The sequence below is a fragment of the Heterodontus francisci genome, chromosome 38 (genome assembly GCF_036365525.1).
Source record: "Heterodontus francisci isolate sHetFra1 chromosome 38, sHetFra1.hap1, whole genome shotgun sequence".
In the NCBI taxonomy this organism is placed as follows: Eukaryota; Metazoa; Chordata; class Chondrichthyes; order Heterodontiformes; family Heterodontidae; genus Heterodontus; species Heterodontus francisci.
In genome coordinates, this window is record NC_090408.1 from 4,782,281 (window position 1) to 4,796,576 (window position 14,296).

General features: G+C 45.7%; 1 protein-coding gene across 2 annotated transcripts in view; it reads left to right on the top strand.

Moving 5' to 3' along the window:
- slc39a1 (solute carrier family 39 member 1) overlaps window positions 1–9,707 on the top strand; it is a 45,994-nt gene extending 36,287 nt beyond the window's left edge. Inside the window, exon 3 of one of the 2 annotated variants that reach the window (XM_068017661.1) lies at window positions 6,824–9,706. In XM_068017661.1, the coding sequence (XP_067873762.1) occupies window positions 6,824–7,507 (684 nt within the window). In that variant the 3' untranslated portion in view covers window positions 7,508–9,706. Of the gene's footprint in view, window positions 1–6,823 lie in introns of both variants that reach the window. The other variant, XM_068017660.1, reaches the window with a different exon arrangement.
- Window positions 9,708–14,296: the final 4,589 nt, after the last annotated feature.

Here is a 14,296-nt window from a genome sequence, read left to right on the forward strand (position 1 = left end):
CTCTCCAGTCTATCTATATTCTGCTGTATTCTCTGACAGTCCCCTTCACTATCTGCTACTCCACCAATCTTAGTGTCGTCTGCAAACTTGCTAATCAGACCACCTATACTTTCCTCCAAATCATTTATGTATATCACAAACAACAGTGGTCCCAGCACGGATCCCTGTGGAACACCACTGGTCACACGTCTCCATTTTGAGAAACTCCCTTCCACTGCTACTCTCTGTCTCCTGTTGCCCAGCCAGTTCTTTATCCATCCTGCTAGTACACCTTGGACCCCATGCGCCTTCACATTCTCCCATCAGCCTACCATGGGGAACCTTATCAAACGCCTTACTGAAGTCCATGTATATGACATCTACAGCCCTTCCCTCATCAATCAACTTTGTCACTTCCTCAAAGAATTCTATTAAGTTGGTAAGACATGACCTTCCCTGCACAAAACCATGTTGCCTATCACTGATAAGCTCATTTTCTTCCAAATGGGAATAGATCCTATCCCTCAGTATCTTCTCCAGCAGCTTCCCTACCACTGACGTCAGGCTCACCGGTCTATAATTACCTGGATTATCCCTGTGATCCTTCTTAAACAAGGGGACAACATTAGCAATTCTCCAGTCCTCCGGGACCTCACCCGTGTTTAAGGAAAAGCATTAAAGTAGATAAGTCCCCAGGGCCTGATGGGATCTACCCCAGAATACTAAGGGAGGCAAGGGAAGAAATTGCTGGGGCCTTGACAGAAATCTTTGCATCCTCATTGGCTGCAGGTGAGGTCCCAGAGGTCTGGAGAATAGCCAATGTTGTTCCTTTGTTTAAGAAGGGTAGCAAGGATAATCCAGGAAATTATAGGCCGGTGAGCCTTACGTCAGTGGTAGGGAAATTATTAGAGAGGATTCTTCGGGACAGGATTTACTCCCATTTGGAAACAAACAAACTAATTAGCGAGAGGCAGCATGGTTTTGTGAAGGGGAGGTCATGTCTCACTAACTTGATAGAGTTTTTTGAGGAAGTGACAAAGATGATTGATGAAGGAAGGGCAGTGGATGTTATCTATATGGACTTCAGTAAAGCCTTTGACAAGGTCCCTTATGGCAGACTGGTACAAAAGGTGAAGTCACATGGGATCAGAGGTGAGCTGGCAAGATGGATACAGAACTGGCTCGGTCATAGAAGACAGAGGATAGCAGTGGAAGGGTGCTTTTCTGAATGGAGGGATGTGACTAGTGGTGTTCCGCAGGGATCAGTGCTGGGACCTTTGCTGTTTGTAGTATATATAAATGATTTGGAGGAAAATGTAGCTGGTCTGATTAGTAAGTTTGCAGACGACACAAAGGTTGGTGGAGTTGCGGACAGTGATGAGGATTGTCAGAGGATACAGCAGGATATAGATCGGTAGGAGACTTGGGCGGAGAAATGGCAGATGGAGTTTAATCCGGACAAATGTGAGGTAATGCATTTTGGAAGGTCTAATGCAGGTGGGAAGTATACAGTAAATGGCAGAACCCTTAGGAGTATTGACAGGCAGAGAGATCTGGGCGTACAGGTCCACATGTCACTGAAAGTGGCAACGCAGGTGGATAAGGTAGTCAAGAAGGCATACGGCATGTTTGCCTTCATCGGTCGGGGCATAGAGTATAAAAATTGGCAAGTCATGCTGCAGCTGTACAGAACTTTAGTTAGGCCACACTTAGAACATTGCGTGCAATTCTGGTCGCCACACTACCAGAAGGACGTGGAGGCTTTGGAGAGGGTACAGAAGAGGTTTACCAGGATGTTGCCTGGTCTGGAGGGCATTAGCTGTGAGGAGAGGTTGGATAAACCCAGATTGTTTTCACTGGAACGACGGAGGTGGAGGAGCGACATGATAGAGGTTTCTCAAGCTATGAGCGGCATGGACAGAGTCGATAGTCAGAAGCTTTTTCCCAGGGTGGAAGAGTCAGTTACTAGGGGACATAGGTTTAAGGTGAGAGGGGCAAAGTTTAGAGGGGATGTGCAAGGCAAGTTCTTTGCAGAGAGGGTGGTGAGTGCCTGGAACTTGTTGCCGGGGGAGGTGGTGGAAGCAGGTACCATAGAGATGTTTAAGAGGCATCTTGACAAATACATGAATAGGATGGGAATAGAGGGATACGGACCCCGGAAGTGCAGAAGGTTTCAGTTTAGGCAGGCATCAAGATCGGCGCAGGCTTGGAGGGCCGAATGGCCCGTTCCTGTGCTGTACTGTTCTTTGTTCTTTTGTAGATTTTTGAAATTTCCTATACCAGACGATTTTGGATGCTCAATGATTGAGTATATTCAAGACTGAGATGTATTACATTTTCAACAGAACCGAGGGATATTGCGATTAGGCAGGAAGGTGGAGTTGAGGTAGAAGATCAGGTATGATCTTATTGAATGGAAGAACAAGCTCGAGGGGCTATGTGACCCACTCCTCCTATTAATGTTCTTAAAATCTCTAATTTAAGCTTGGGTCTGAGAGAGGAAGTAATTCATCTTTTCACCATTGTGGGAATTTCTGCTGCCATTTAATTGAACATTGTAGGTAATTTAAGATGGATAGTTGATTGACAAGCATAGAATGCCAAGGAAGCGAAGGATTTCCTGTACACGTGCTTTATATAGAATTAGTGTAAACCTAGCATTAATTTACTATTCACTCCCATTGCCTACAAACCCAATGCATCAGATAGCAGTATTTTAGAGTTATTGCATTCCTATACAAAACTCACTACGACATGCAACTCTAAACGTTCCGATCCACACCACAAATCTCAGGGAGCAACTGAGGTTTTAGAGAACACTGGTCTAGGCTGGCCCAGCCTGTTGTGCTGGGTACAATTTTGGGCACAGCATTATGAGAAAGACATCCAGGTGTTGGAGAATAGACAGTGAAAAGCAGCTGGATTATGGGGAGAGACTGGGATGGGAAGTCCAAGGTGAAATTTTATAGAAAGATTCAAAATTCTGATGGCTATAACCAAGACAAGTGCCAATGTGTGTAACATTGTCATAGATTGTACAGTAAGAGGGCATACAGCATTAACAGTTTTGATTTAACTACTTTACACAGGGGTATAAATGATTGGCTGGCAAAGGGGGCAGTGAATGCTAACTTTATCAACTAATACAAAAGATTTGAAAAATACCTTCCCACCAGTGGTGGTGCTGCAGGAGGTGTAATTAAATAGATAATTTCTATTCTAAATGTAGACATAGGAAATTATCATGGGAAAAGTTAACAAAATGTGTGAAGACCTAAGACTTACTGTGGGATTAAGCATGTAAAGTCAGAGAATATGGTCTGTCTCATATCTTGGTGTTGCTGTTTTCTTCCTTTAACCCTTCCTCCCCTCTTCGCCATTCCTCTTAGGCTTTGTTATTAAAATTATATCTTTTTGAACTAAAATTAGAATGAAGAAAGACACCGTGTTTCCCTCTCTCTTTGTACGTATTTTTGGTTCTTTCCTTCTGCCTGTGATGCTCTCTAGATGTTTGATTAGATGGTGGAATTTGAATTCAGTTAATAAATCTGGAATTAAAAAGCTTGTCTAATGGCCATGAAACCATTGTCGATTGTTGTAAAAACCCATCTGGTTCACTAATGCCCTTTAGGGAAGGAAATCTGCTGCCCTTACCTGGTCTGGCCTACATGTGACACCAGACCAACAGCAATGTGGTTGACTCTTACATGCCCTCTGAAATGGCCAAGCAAGCCACTCAGTTGTATCTAACCACTACGAAATCAATAAAAAAGAATGAAACCGGATGGACCACCCGGCATCAACCTAGGCACCAGAAACGACAACGGCAAGCCCAGCCTGTGCCAAAGTTGGGAGAGCTGTCCCACAGACTAGTCAAGCAACAGCCTGACATAGTCATACTCACGGATTCATACCTGACAGACAATGTCTCAGACACTGCCATCACCGTCCCCGGGTATGTCCTGTCCCACCGGCAGGACAGACCCAGCAGAGGTGGCGGCACAGTGGTATACTGTCAGGAGGGAGTTGCCCTGGGAGTCCACAACATGGACTCCGGACCCCATGAACTCTTATGGCATCAGATCAAACATGGACAAGGAAATCTACTGCTGATTACCACCTACTGCCATCCCTCAGCTGATGAATCAGTGCTTCTCCATGTTGAACAGCACTTGGAGGAAGCACTGAGGGTGGCAAGGGCTCTGTGTGGGGGACTTCAATGTCCATCTCCAAGAGTGGCTCGGCAGCACCACTACTGACTCAGTTGCCGAGTCCTAAAAGACATAGCTGCTAGACTGGGTATGCGGCAGGTGGTGAGGGAACCAACACGAGGGAAAAACATACTTGACCTCGTCCTCACCAATTTGCCTGCCGCAGATGCATCTGTCCGTGACAGTATTGGTAGGAGTGACCACCGCACAGTCCTTGTGGAGACAAAGTCCCGCCTTCACATTGAGAATACCCTCCATCGTGTTGTGTGGCACTACCACTGTGCTAAATCGGATAGATTTCGAACAGATCTAGCAATGCAAAACTGGGCATCCATGAGGCACTGTGGGCCATCAGCAGCAGCAGAATTGTACTTAACCACAATCTGTAACCTCATGGCCCAGCATCTCCCCCACTCTACCATTGCCATCAAGCCAGGAGACCAACCCTGGTTCAATGAAGAGTGCAGGAGGGCATGCCAGGAGCAGCACCAGGCATACCTCAAAATGAAGTGTCAACCTGGTGAAGCTACAACACAGGACGATCTGCGTGCCAAACTGCGTAAGCAGCATGCGATAGACAGAGCTAAGCGATCCCATAACCAACGGATCAGATCTAAGCTCTGCAGTCCTGCCACATCCAGCCGTGAATGGTGGTGGACAATTCAACAACTAAGTGGAGGAGGTGGCTCCACAAATATCCCCATCCTCAATGATGGGGGAGCCCAGAAAATCAGTGCAAAAGATAAGGCTTAAGCATTTGTAAAAACTTCAGCCAGAAGTGCCGAGTTGATGATCCATCTCTGCCTTCTCCTGAAGTCCCCAGCATCACAGAATGCCAGACTTCAGCCAATTCGATTCACTCCATGTGATATCAAGAAATGACGAAAGCACTGGATACTGCAAAGGCCATGGACCCTGACAATATTCTGGCAATAGTACTGAAGAAAAGTGCTCCAGATCTAGCCGTGCCCCTAGCCAAGTTGTTCCAGTACAGCTGCAACACGGGCATCTACCCTGCAATGTGGAAAATTGCCCAGGTATGTCCTGTACACAAAAAGCAGGACAAGTCCAACCCGGCAATTACCATCCCATCAGCCTACTCTCAATCATCAGTAAAGTGATGGATGGTGTTGTCGACAGTGCTATCAAGCGGCACTTGCTTAGCAGTAACCTGCTCAGTGACGCTCAGTCTGGGTTCCGCCAGGGCCACACATCTCCTGACCTCATTACAGCCTTGATTCAAACATGGACAAAAGAGCTGAACTCAAGAGGTGAGCTGAGAGTGACTGCCCTTGACATCGAGGCAGCCTTTGACCGAGTATGGCATCAAGGAGCCCTAGCAAAACCGAAGTCAATGGGAATCAGGGAGAAAACTCTCCGCTGGTTGGAGTCATACCTAGCACAAAGGAAGATGGTTATGGTTGTTGGAGGTCAATCATCTCACCTCCAGGACATCACTGCAGGAGTTCCTCAGGTAGTGTCCTAGACCCAACCATCTTCAGCTGCTTCATCAATGACCTTCCTTCAATCATTAGGTCAGAAGTAGGGATGTTCGCTGATGATTGCTCAATGTTCAACACCATTCACGACTCCTCAGATACTGAAGCAGTCTGTGTAGAAATGCAGCAAGACTTGGACACTATCCAGGCTTGGGCTGATAAGTGGCAAGTAACATTCGCGCCACACAAGTGCCAGGCAATGACCATCTCCAACAAGAGAGAATCTAACCATCTCCCCTTGATATTTAATGGCATTATCATCTCTGAAACCCCCACTATCAACATCCTAGGGGCTACCATTGACCAGAAACCGAACTTCAGTAGCCATATAAATACCGTGGCGACAAGAGCAGGTCAGAGGCTGGGAACCTGCAGTGAGTAAGTCACCTCCTGGCTCCCCAAAGCCTGTCCACCATGTACAAGGCACAAATCAGGAGTGTAATGGAATACTCTCCACTTGCCTGGATGGATGCAGCTCCAACAACACTCAAGAAGTTCTACACCATCCAGGACAAAGCAGCCCGCTTGATTCGCACCCCATCCACAAACATTCAATCCCTCCACCACCGAAGCACAGTGGCAGCAGTGTGTACCATCTACAAGATGCACTGCAGCATAGACAGCACCTTCCAAACCCGTAACCTCTACGAGCTCGAAGGACTAGGGCAGCAAATGCATGGGAACACCACCACCTGCAAGTTCCCCTCCAAGTCACGCACCATCCTGACTTGGAACTATATCGCCGTTCCTACACTATCGCTGGGTCAAAATCCTGGAACTCCCTTCCTAACAGCACTGTGGGTATACCTACCCCACATGGACTGCAGCAGTTCAAGAACACAGCTCACCACCACCTTCTCGAGGGCAATTTGGGATGGGCAATAAATGTTGGTCTGGCCAGCCACATCCCATGAATGAATAAAAAAAATTAATTAATTTCAAACTGTGAAAAAACACAGGTGAGTTCAAAGCTTTCTGTTGGCTTACATTTCAACCAATTAGTTTTGAAACATGAACTAAAATTAGCATTGTCTCTCAGCCGGTTTGTTTTCTGAAGTTTATAGAACACACAACAAAAGCTACGGTATTTTAACATTTTAGCTTTTACAGCAGTTTGTGTTTCTATATTTGCAGACGGATTTCCCACTTGCAGAGTTTGTCATGGCAGTTGGATTTTTCCTGGTTCTCATCATCGAGCGAATAGTTCTGGAGTGCCATAGCAGCAGTCTGAGTGAGACCACCCCTCTTATTGCACAATGTAATCTAGCAACAACCCACTGCACTGATGACAACGTTAACCACTGTGTGCAGATAAACAGCAACAATGCAGAAACTGCAGATCACCATGTGCACATTGATGTCAATGCCCATTCTGCTTTCCGTTGTTTCATTCTCTTCCTTTCTCTGTCCTTACACTCTCTCTTTGAGGGATTGCCAATTGGTCTACAAAAGACAGAGTCAAAGGTTCTCCAGATCTTTGTTGCTATTTTAATTCATAAAAGTATAATTGTTTTCAGCCTGGCTCTGAAGCTTGTGCAGAGCAATGTGCCACAAGGCCGCGTGATGTTTTACATTGTAGTGTTTGCAATAATGTCCCCTCTGGGGATTGTGCTTGGCATTATAATCACACAGGTCAAGTCAGCCAGCACTGTCCTGGGACAGAGTCTGCTTGAAGGGATCACTGCAGGAACATTCATTTACATCACCTTTTTAGAAATTTTACCTCATGAACTAAATTCCACGGATGAGCGACTGTTGAAGCTTCTGGGCATTATCTTTGGTTTCGCTATAATGACAATGCTCGCCTTCATACCTTAAAACACTTCATGCTTGAACATTTTAGTGATAATTTTTAATTGATTTACTTGTTAATTCTTAGCTAATCTTGAAACATCGGAGGTGAGATTTTCCTGATCTCTGGTCCCCCTTGCCCTCATTATGGCTCTCTGTCTTGTTTATGTTGCCTGGGGTTTGAAGTGCACCAAATGCAAATTCATTGGAGTCATGTTAATTGGGGATGGTGATGTAGAGTTCACAGCCTCTCCCCTCATTTTCCTACGACACTGCTTGGCTGTCACAATGCCAGGGTGCCCAATGAAACACGGGACTATGGCCTGGCCCTGGATTCTGCTGTCAGGAAATGACATTTATACCAATGAACATCATTCTGCATCAGTGTTAACAATTTAAAGGTACTTCTTTACATAAAATAATATCCACATTTGTATCTTTTTCAACTTAAATTGAAAATCTGAGCACAATGACAAATAATCAGCGGTTCTGGTTCTGGAATGCTCCATAATGTACCCAATTTACAAGCAAAACTGTTGCATGTTTGTCTCACTTGTTTTATGGAAGTGGTAGCTTTGGAGCATTAGACCTGGCTCAGTGGGTCAGATGGTTGTGAATTCAAGTCCTACTCCAGAGACTTGAGCAGAAAATCTAGGCTGGCACTTCAGTTCAGTACTGAAGGAGTGCTGCAATGCCACTGCTGGTATCTTACTGATCTCAGTGCACAATTTGGCATTTATACCTCAACCATCATAACTAAGAAAACAGATTATCTAGTCATTTAGTTCATGGCTGTTTGTGGGACCTTGCTGTGCACAGCACTGCAATTTATTTTTTCTGTGTCTGTTTTGGCAGTTTATTTTCTCAGTGAATTTAAAAAAAATCTTTTTTATTCAGTTTGTGCACTCTGGTTTGCGCGATCCTCATTTCTGGATGATTTTGTGTATGTGAATATGATCATCCCTGTAATGAGAAGAACAAGGTGATGTATTACAAGGAAACATGGAGTAATTAGGAATGGGAGCGAGACTGTCTGCCAGGATAAATAACCAAAATCGGTAGGAACTGTAAGAGGACAATAAGACAGCATAGTCAGATGTGAACATAGATTAGAACATTAGAACATTACAGCGCAGTACAGGCCCTTCGGCCCTCGATGTTGCGCCGACCTGTGAAACCATCAGTTGAATTGGTGATCAGGTAATTTGTGTGGTTGCATGTGTTCTACTAAATCTTCCATTGATAAGATATTTAACCATACTTATCTCAAGCAGTGAATTGCAGCATTGTCTTAACAATTAGATGTTCTATTCTTTCATTTTATTAGCTAACTAGATGATAACATCTTCCACCCACAAAGCCTACTACCCATTCCATGGACTGATAAACTTTGATAAATTCAAAAACTAATTGTCCTATTATTAATATAAACATGGAATAAGTGAGCTGCCGATTTACATCACAAGCACATCAAACATCTCTGTCACTACAAATGCAAGGGGACCAAGTTGAGTGAATCAATGTGTGAAAGAGACCTTCTGCCAGGTTTGAGTGGACAGCTAAGAGGCACATTTGTTTAATGACATCACATGTAAGAGAATTGATCATGCATTTTAGCAAAGTGTAGCATCATGCACCATTTTCCAAACAAATTGATTTGCTCAGGCTCTCAGTATGGAGCCATCTTGGAAAGTTGAGAGGGGAGTCCTGTCAGGAAGCAGTACTTTTCTGAATAAAACAAAGAACTCCCTCCCTTGCTTCTTGAAGATTTCCAAGTCCTATTTGTTTCTGATGACAGGTGTACATTTTGCCTAGTGCTGCTTTAGGCAAAAACCTAACCCAGCATACCGTGTGTTACTGCCACTGGATAAATTTTTCCTATGCAAGTTTACCCAGAATTTAACATAGTTTGCTCCATAAAAAAGATCATATTGTGGTGAAGGATGGATTCACCAGGACAGCAGATGTATTTTAATTCCATTTTTGAAAAAGTTTCGCTGGTTATTTCTTGTATTTTTATTCCTTGTAACAACTGAAAGGATATGACAGTAATTGGATCTTGAGAATCATTACATACTATGTTTACATTTTCTGTATTCGGGAGGGGAGATGAACTTTTAACTCATTGCTGATTTTGTTTAATGTTACTTGTTTTTTTGTAAATTCTGTTATTAACTTTAAAGTGCAACCTGCCACATTCAAATAATTTACCAGGAGTTTTTATGTTTGTAATCGAATGGTGCCTTGATTTCTGTCAGCTCTGAAAAAAGTCGATCAGTTTGCAAGTCTTCAGAACAGCATTTGGTGCACTGCATCGTGTGAAATCCAAATCACTGGAAAACCTGTTTAATGTTTCAATCAGGTGTGATGCAAGGACTTGGATTCAATTTGTGGTAACATTTAATATCTGCATTAGCTATGTGTTTATCTCAAGCCACCTTTAAGAACAAAGGAAAATATGGGCACTAAAATAAAAGCAAAATACTGCAGGTGCTGCAAATCTGAAATAAAAATAGAAGGTGCTGGGAATACTCAGGCAGCATCTGTGGAGAGAGAGAGAGAGAAGCAAAGTTAACATTTCAGGTCAGTGACCATTCAATAGAACTAGCAAAGGTGAGAAAAGAATTAGGTTTTAAGCAAGTGAAGGAGGTAGGTGGGTAGGGGTAGTGGGGAAGAGGACAGAAGAGATTAAATAACAAAGCTGTCCTGTGACAAAGGCAAAGCGTGTGTTAATGCTGTGGTGAAAGACAAAGTATTAGTCCAGAGAGACTGTAAATAGTGGAATAATGAGCAGCTCTGTCTACAGGAAAAACAAGCACATATTAAAAAATAAAAGGCCAGCCATGCTCTGAAGTTATTGAACTCAATGTGCAGTCCGCAAGGCTGCAGAGTGCCTAAACGAAAGATCAGGTGCTGCTCCTCCAGCTTGCATTTATATTCGCTGGAACACTGGAGCAGGCCAAAGACAGAATTGTTTGCATGAGAGCAGTGAGGGGGTGGGGGGTGTTGTTGAAATGGCAAATGACCGGAAGCTCGGGATCATGCTTTTGGACTGAGCGGAGGTGTTCCATAAAGCAGTCACCCAATCTGCATTTGGTCTCCCCAATGCAGAAGAGACTGCATTGTGAGCAGCGAATACAGTATACTAAATTGAAAGAAGTACAGTAAATCACTGCTTCACCTGGAAGGAGAGCTTGGGGCCTTAGAGGAAAATATGGAATGAGTAAATGGAAAAATTCACCATTTTTCAAACACAGGAAAAGGACAAAGCCATTCAGCCCTTTGACTCTGTTCTGCCATTCAATTAGTTCATGCCTGATTGGCATCATAACTCCATTTACCAACCTTGGTTCTGTAACCCTTAATACCCTTACCTAACAAAAATCTAGTACTCAGTTTTGGAACTTTTCAATTCACCCCCAGCCTCAATAACTTTCTTGAGCGAAAGAGTTCCAGATTTCCACTACCACTTTTTTTCATTCGTTCATGGGACGAGAGTGTCTCTGGTAAAGCCAGCATTTGTTGCCCATCTCTTATTGCCCTTTCGAAGCTGGTGGTGAGCCAACCTCTTAAACTGCTGCAGTTCATCTGGTGTAGGTACGCCAACAGTGCTGTTCGGGAGGGAGTTCTAGGATTTTGATCCAGTAACAGTGAAGGAATGGCAATATAGCTGCATGTCAGGATAGTGTGTGGCTTGGAGGTGGTTGGGGTAGCGGAGGCAACCCTCCATCGCACACCCTGTGCCCAATAAGCAGGCCCACCCCCGAGACGATCGGAAGCCACCTGCTTTTCCCGGCTGCAGAACGCCTACTTTTCATGCATAAAATCTGCATGGAGGTGGGCGAAGGCTCTTAAGTGGCTATTTAAGGGCCTTGATTGGCCTGGGGTGGGCAGGCTGCTTTTCGGCAGGTCCAATCAGGAGGGAGGGAGAAGTGGTCATGCCAGGTTGGGGGTGGGGCGCTTTTTGGACTGATTTTCAGACTACAATGCATGCCAGGCGGAATTTGTCAATTCAGAGTTTGTTCCCTTTTCTGTGTATGATTGAGCAGCGCCATTTTTATTGCAAGCAGCTGCCTGAGACATCATTGACAGTGATGCTTCAGTCAGTGACACTGCATTTGTACTTGTGAGAGTAGTAGGCCTTCCAGCAGTTGTGTTGTCAACAAACGTGTCTGTTTCTAAAACCTTACCCTTTACTGATAAACTGGCCTGCTTGTAGTTACTAGGAACATCCTTACACCATTTCTTGTCACATTTGCCACTTGCCAAACCTCTGGCACTTCCCCTTCTCCAGGGATGTTTGGAAGATTATGACCAGCCCTTCTGCTATCCCCACCCCTACTGAGCAACCTGGGATCCACTCAAAGCATAGCCAGACTTTCCTGTGTATCCTGCGTATCAATTTTCACCCCCATCTATTATCTCTACCATCTCCACTTCTAACAATATTTTGTCAGCATCCTCTTCCTTAATAAACACTGATACAAAGTACTCATTAAGTGCCCTGCGCCCCTATGCATATGTTACCCTCTTTGTTCCTAATCGGTCCCATTCCACCTCTTACTACCCACTTACTGTTTACATGTTGGTAGTAGATTTTTCGGTTCCCTTTTGTCAACTGCCATTCTATTCTCATATTTTCCCATTTCCAGTCTTATTTTCCACTTCACTTCCTCTCTCAACATATTGTATTTAGCCTGGTTCCCGCTTGAAGAATTCACCTGACATGCATCATACACCCTCTTTTTCTGTTTCATCATATTCTCTATCTCCCTTATAATTCTAGAAGTCTGCGCTTTTGTGCCCGTAGAGGGGCATCTGTTGTTTGCGGCATTTCTCCTGCAGCATGTCAATGGTGGATCTCTCTGCTCGAAAGCCACACTGTGCCTCAGGGTAAACGCTCTCAACCAGCTTCTGGTGCCTGTTTAAAGCGAAGACTTTCCCCACTATGCTGAGCAGGGAGATTCCACGGTGGTTGTTGCAGTCACCGCGGTCACCCTTGTTCTTATAGAGGGTGATGATATTGGCATCGCGCATGTCCTGTGGTACTGCTCCCTCATCCCAGCACAGGCATAGCAGTTCGTACAATGCTGAGAGTATAGCAGGCTTGGCACTCTTGATTATTTCAGGGGTAATGCTGTCCTTCCCAGGGGCTTTTCCGCTGGCTAGAGAATCAATGACATCACTGAGTTCCGATTTTGTTGGATGTACGTCCAGCTCATCCATGACTGGTAGAGACTGGGCTGCATTGAGGGCGGTCTCAGTGACAACATTTTCCCTGGAGTACAGTTCTAGGTAGTGTTCCACCCAGCGGTCCTTTTGCTTGCACATAGGTCAGTGATTGTGTCCCCTGATTTAGATTTGAGGGGGGCAATCTTCCTGATGGTTGGCCCAAAAGCTCTCTTAATGCCATCATCCATTCTTCTGATGCTGGATTTATTGGTGATCGCCTGAAAGATGAAGGAGCAAGGTCTCTGCTCCCGAGCCGGTGGGTAACTCAGTTGTCCATCCAGAGTGTCAAGCGTGAAGGGCGGCGCGGCCATGCCGGGCTCCAGTGAGGAGGCCGCTCTGAGTGAGTGAGGATCACTAGTGGACAGTGCTGGGAGCTGATGAAATGTTTTATTACCTGCAACCCCCTCCCTCACCCCCCGCTCCCCCCTCCCAGCTCACCTCCCTCGCACCCCCTTCCCCCCACCCCCTCGCACCCCCTTCCCAGCTCCCCCCTCGCACCATCTTCCCCTCGCACCCCCTTCCCCCCCACCTCCTCCCATCAGCATCCACCTACCCCTGAGCAGGGGCCCTAACAACCCCACTGCCTTGTGGGCGTCTCGGGAGAGACCATGGCTAAGGGAGTAAACCCGAACAGAAAATCCGGAGCAGAACCCCGAAGGCGGTCATGTGTCACCTTTGGCATGTTTCCGGCAGTTCCTGCAGCCATACCAGTGCCAAACATCGTGCTCTGCACTCCTTTGGACCTCACCAGGAACGCAGAGAGGGGGGTTTTGACACTTGGGCAACTCACAACCTCTATACATCCGCCCAGGCATGTGCCATGGAGAGGTCACTCCATAGTCGCCTCACAGTGACAAAAACAACACGGAAGGCAGCAGTTACGGGTTATAAGTCCAGCTCAACTGGCATAGAGCTTGGGCGCCACGGGTTGCCTTTGTCAGTGGGAGAGGTCATCGCATCTCACTGGACAGCTACTGCCAGCTTCAAACCGGGCAGCAAGGTTCTGTCCCACCACAGTCCACCTGCTTCAATGGGTGCTTGGAGCTCAGGGTCATTGCCCGACAAGTGGACTGTAACACCGCACCAAACAGCACGACAAAAAAAGGAAAGAAGGTACCAGCCCTTCGTTTTGCAAGTTGGAACATCAGAACTGTGTGTCCTGGCCTGTCGGAAGACCTTACACAAATCAATGATTCTCGGAAGACCGCCATCATTAACAACGAGCTCAGTAGATTCAATGTGGACATTGCAGCACTTCAGGAGACTCGCCTCCCTGCGAGCAGATCTCTAAGAGAGCAAGACTACACCTTCTTCTGGCAGGGTAGGGATCCTGAAGAACCAAGACAGCAAGGAGTGGGCTTCACCATCAGAAACTCTTTGCTCAGCATGATGGAGCCACCCTCAAACGGCTCGGAACGCATACTGTCCATCCAACTGCTCAGCGCCTCTGGTCCAGTACACCTACTCAGCATTTATGCTCAACACTCTGCTCCCCACCTGAAGCTAAAGACCAGTTGTATGAGGAACTCCATAATATCATCAGTAGCATCCCCAATACCGAACACCTGTTACTGCTGGGGGACT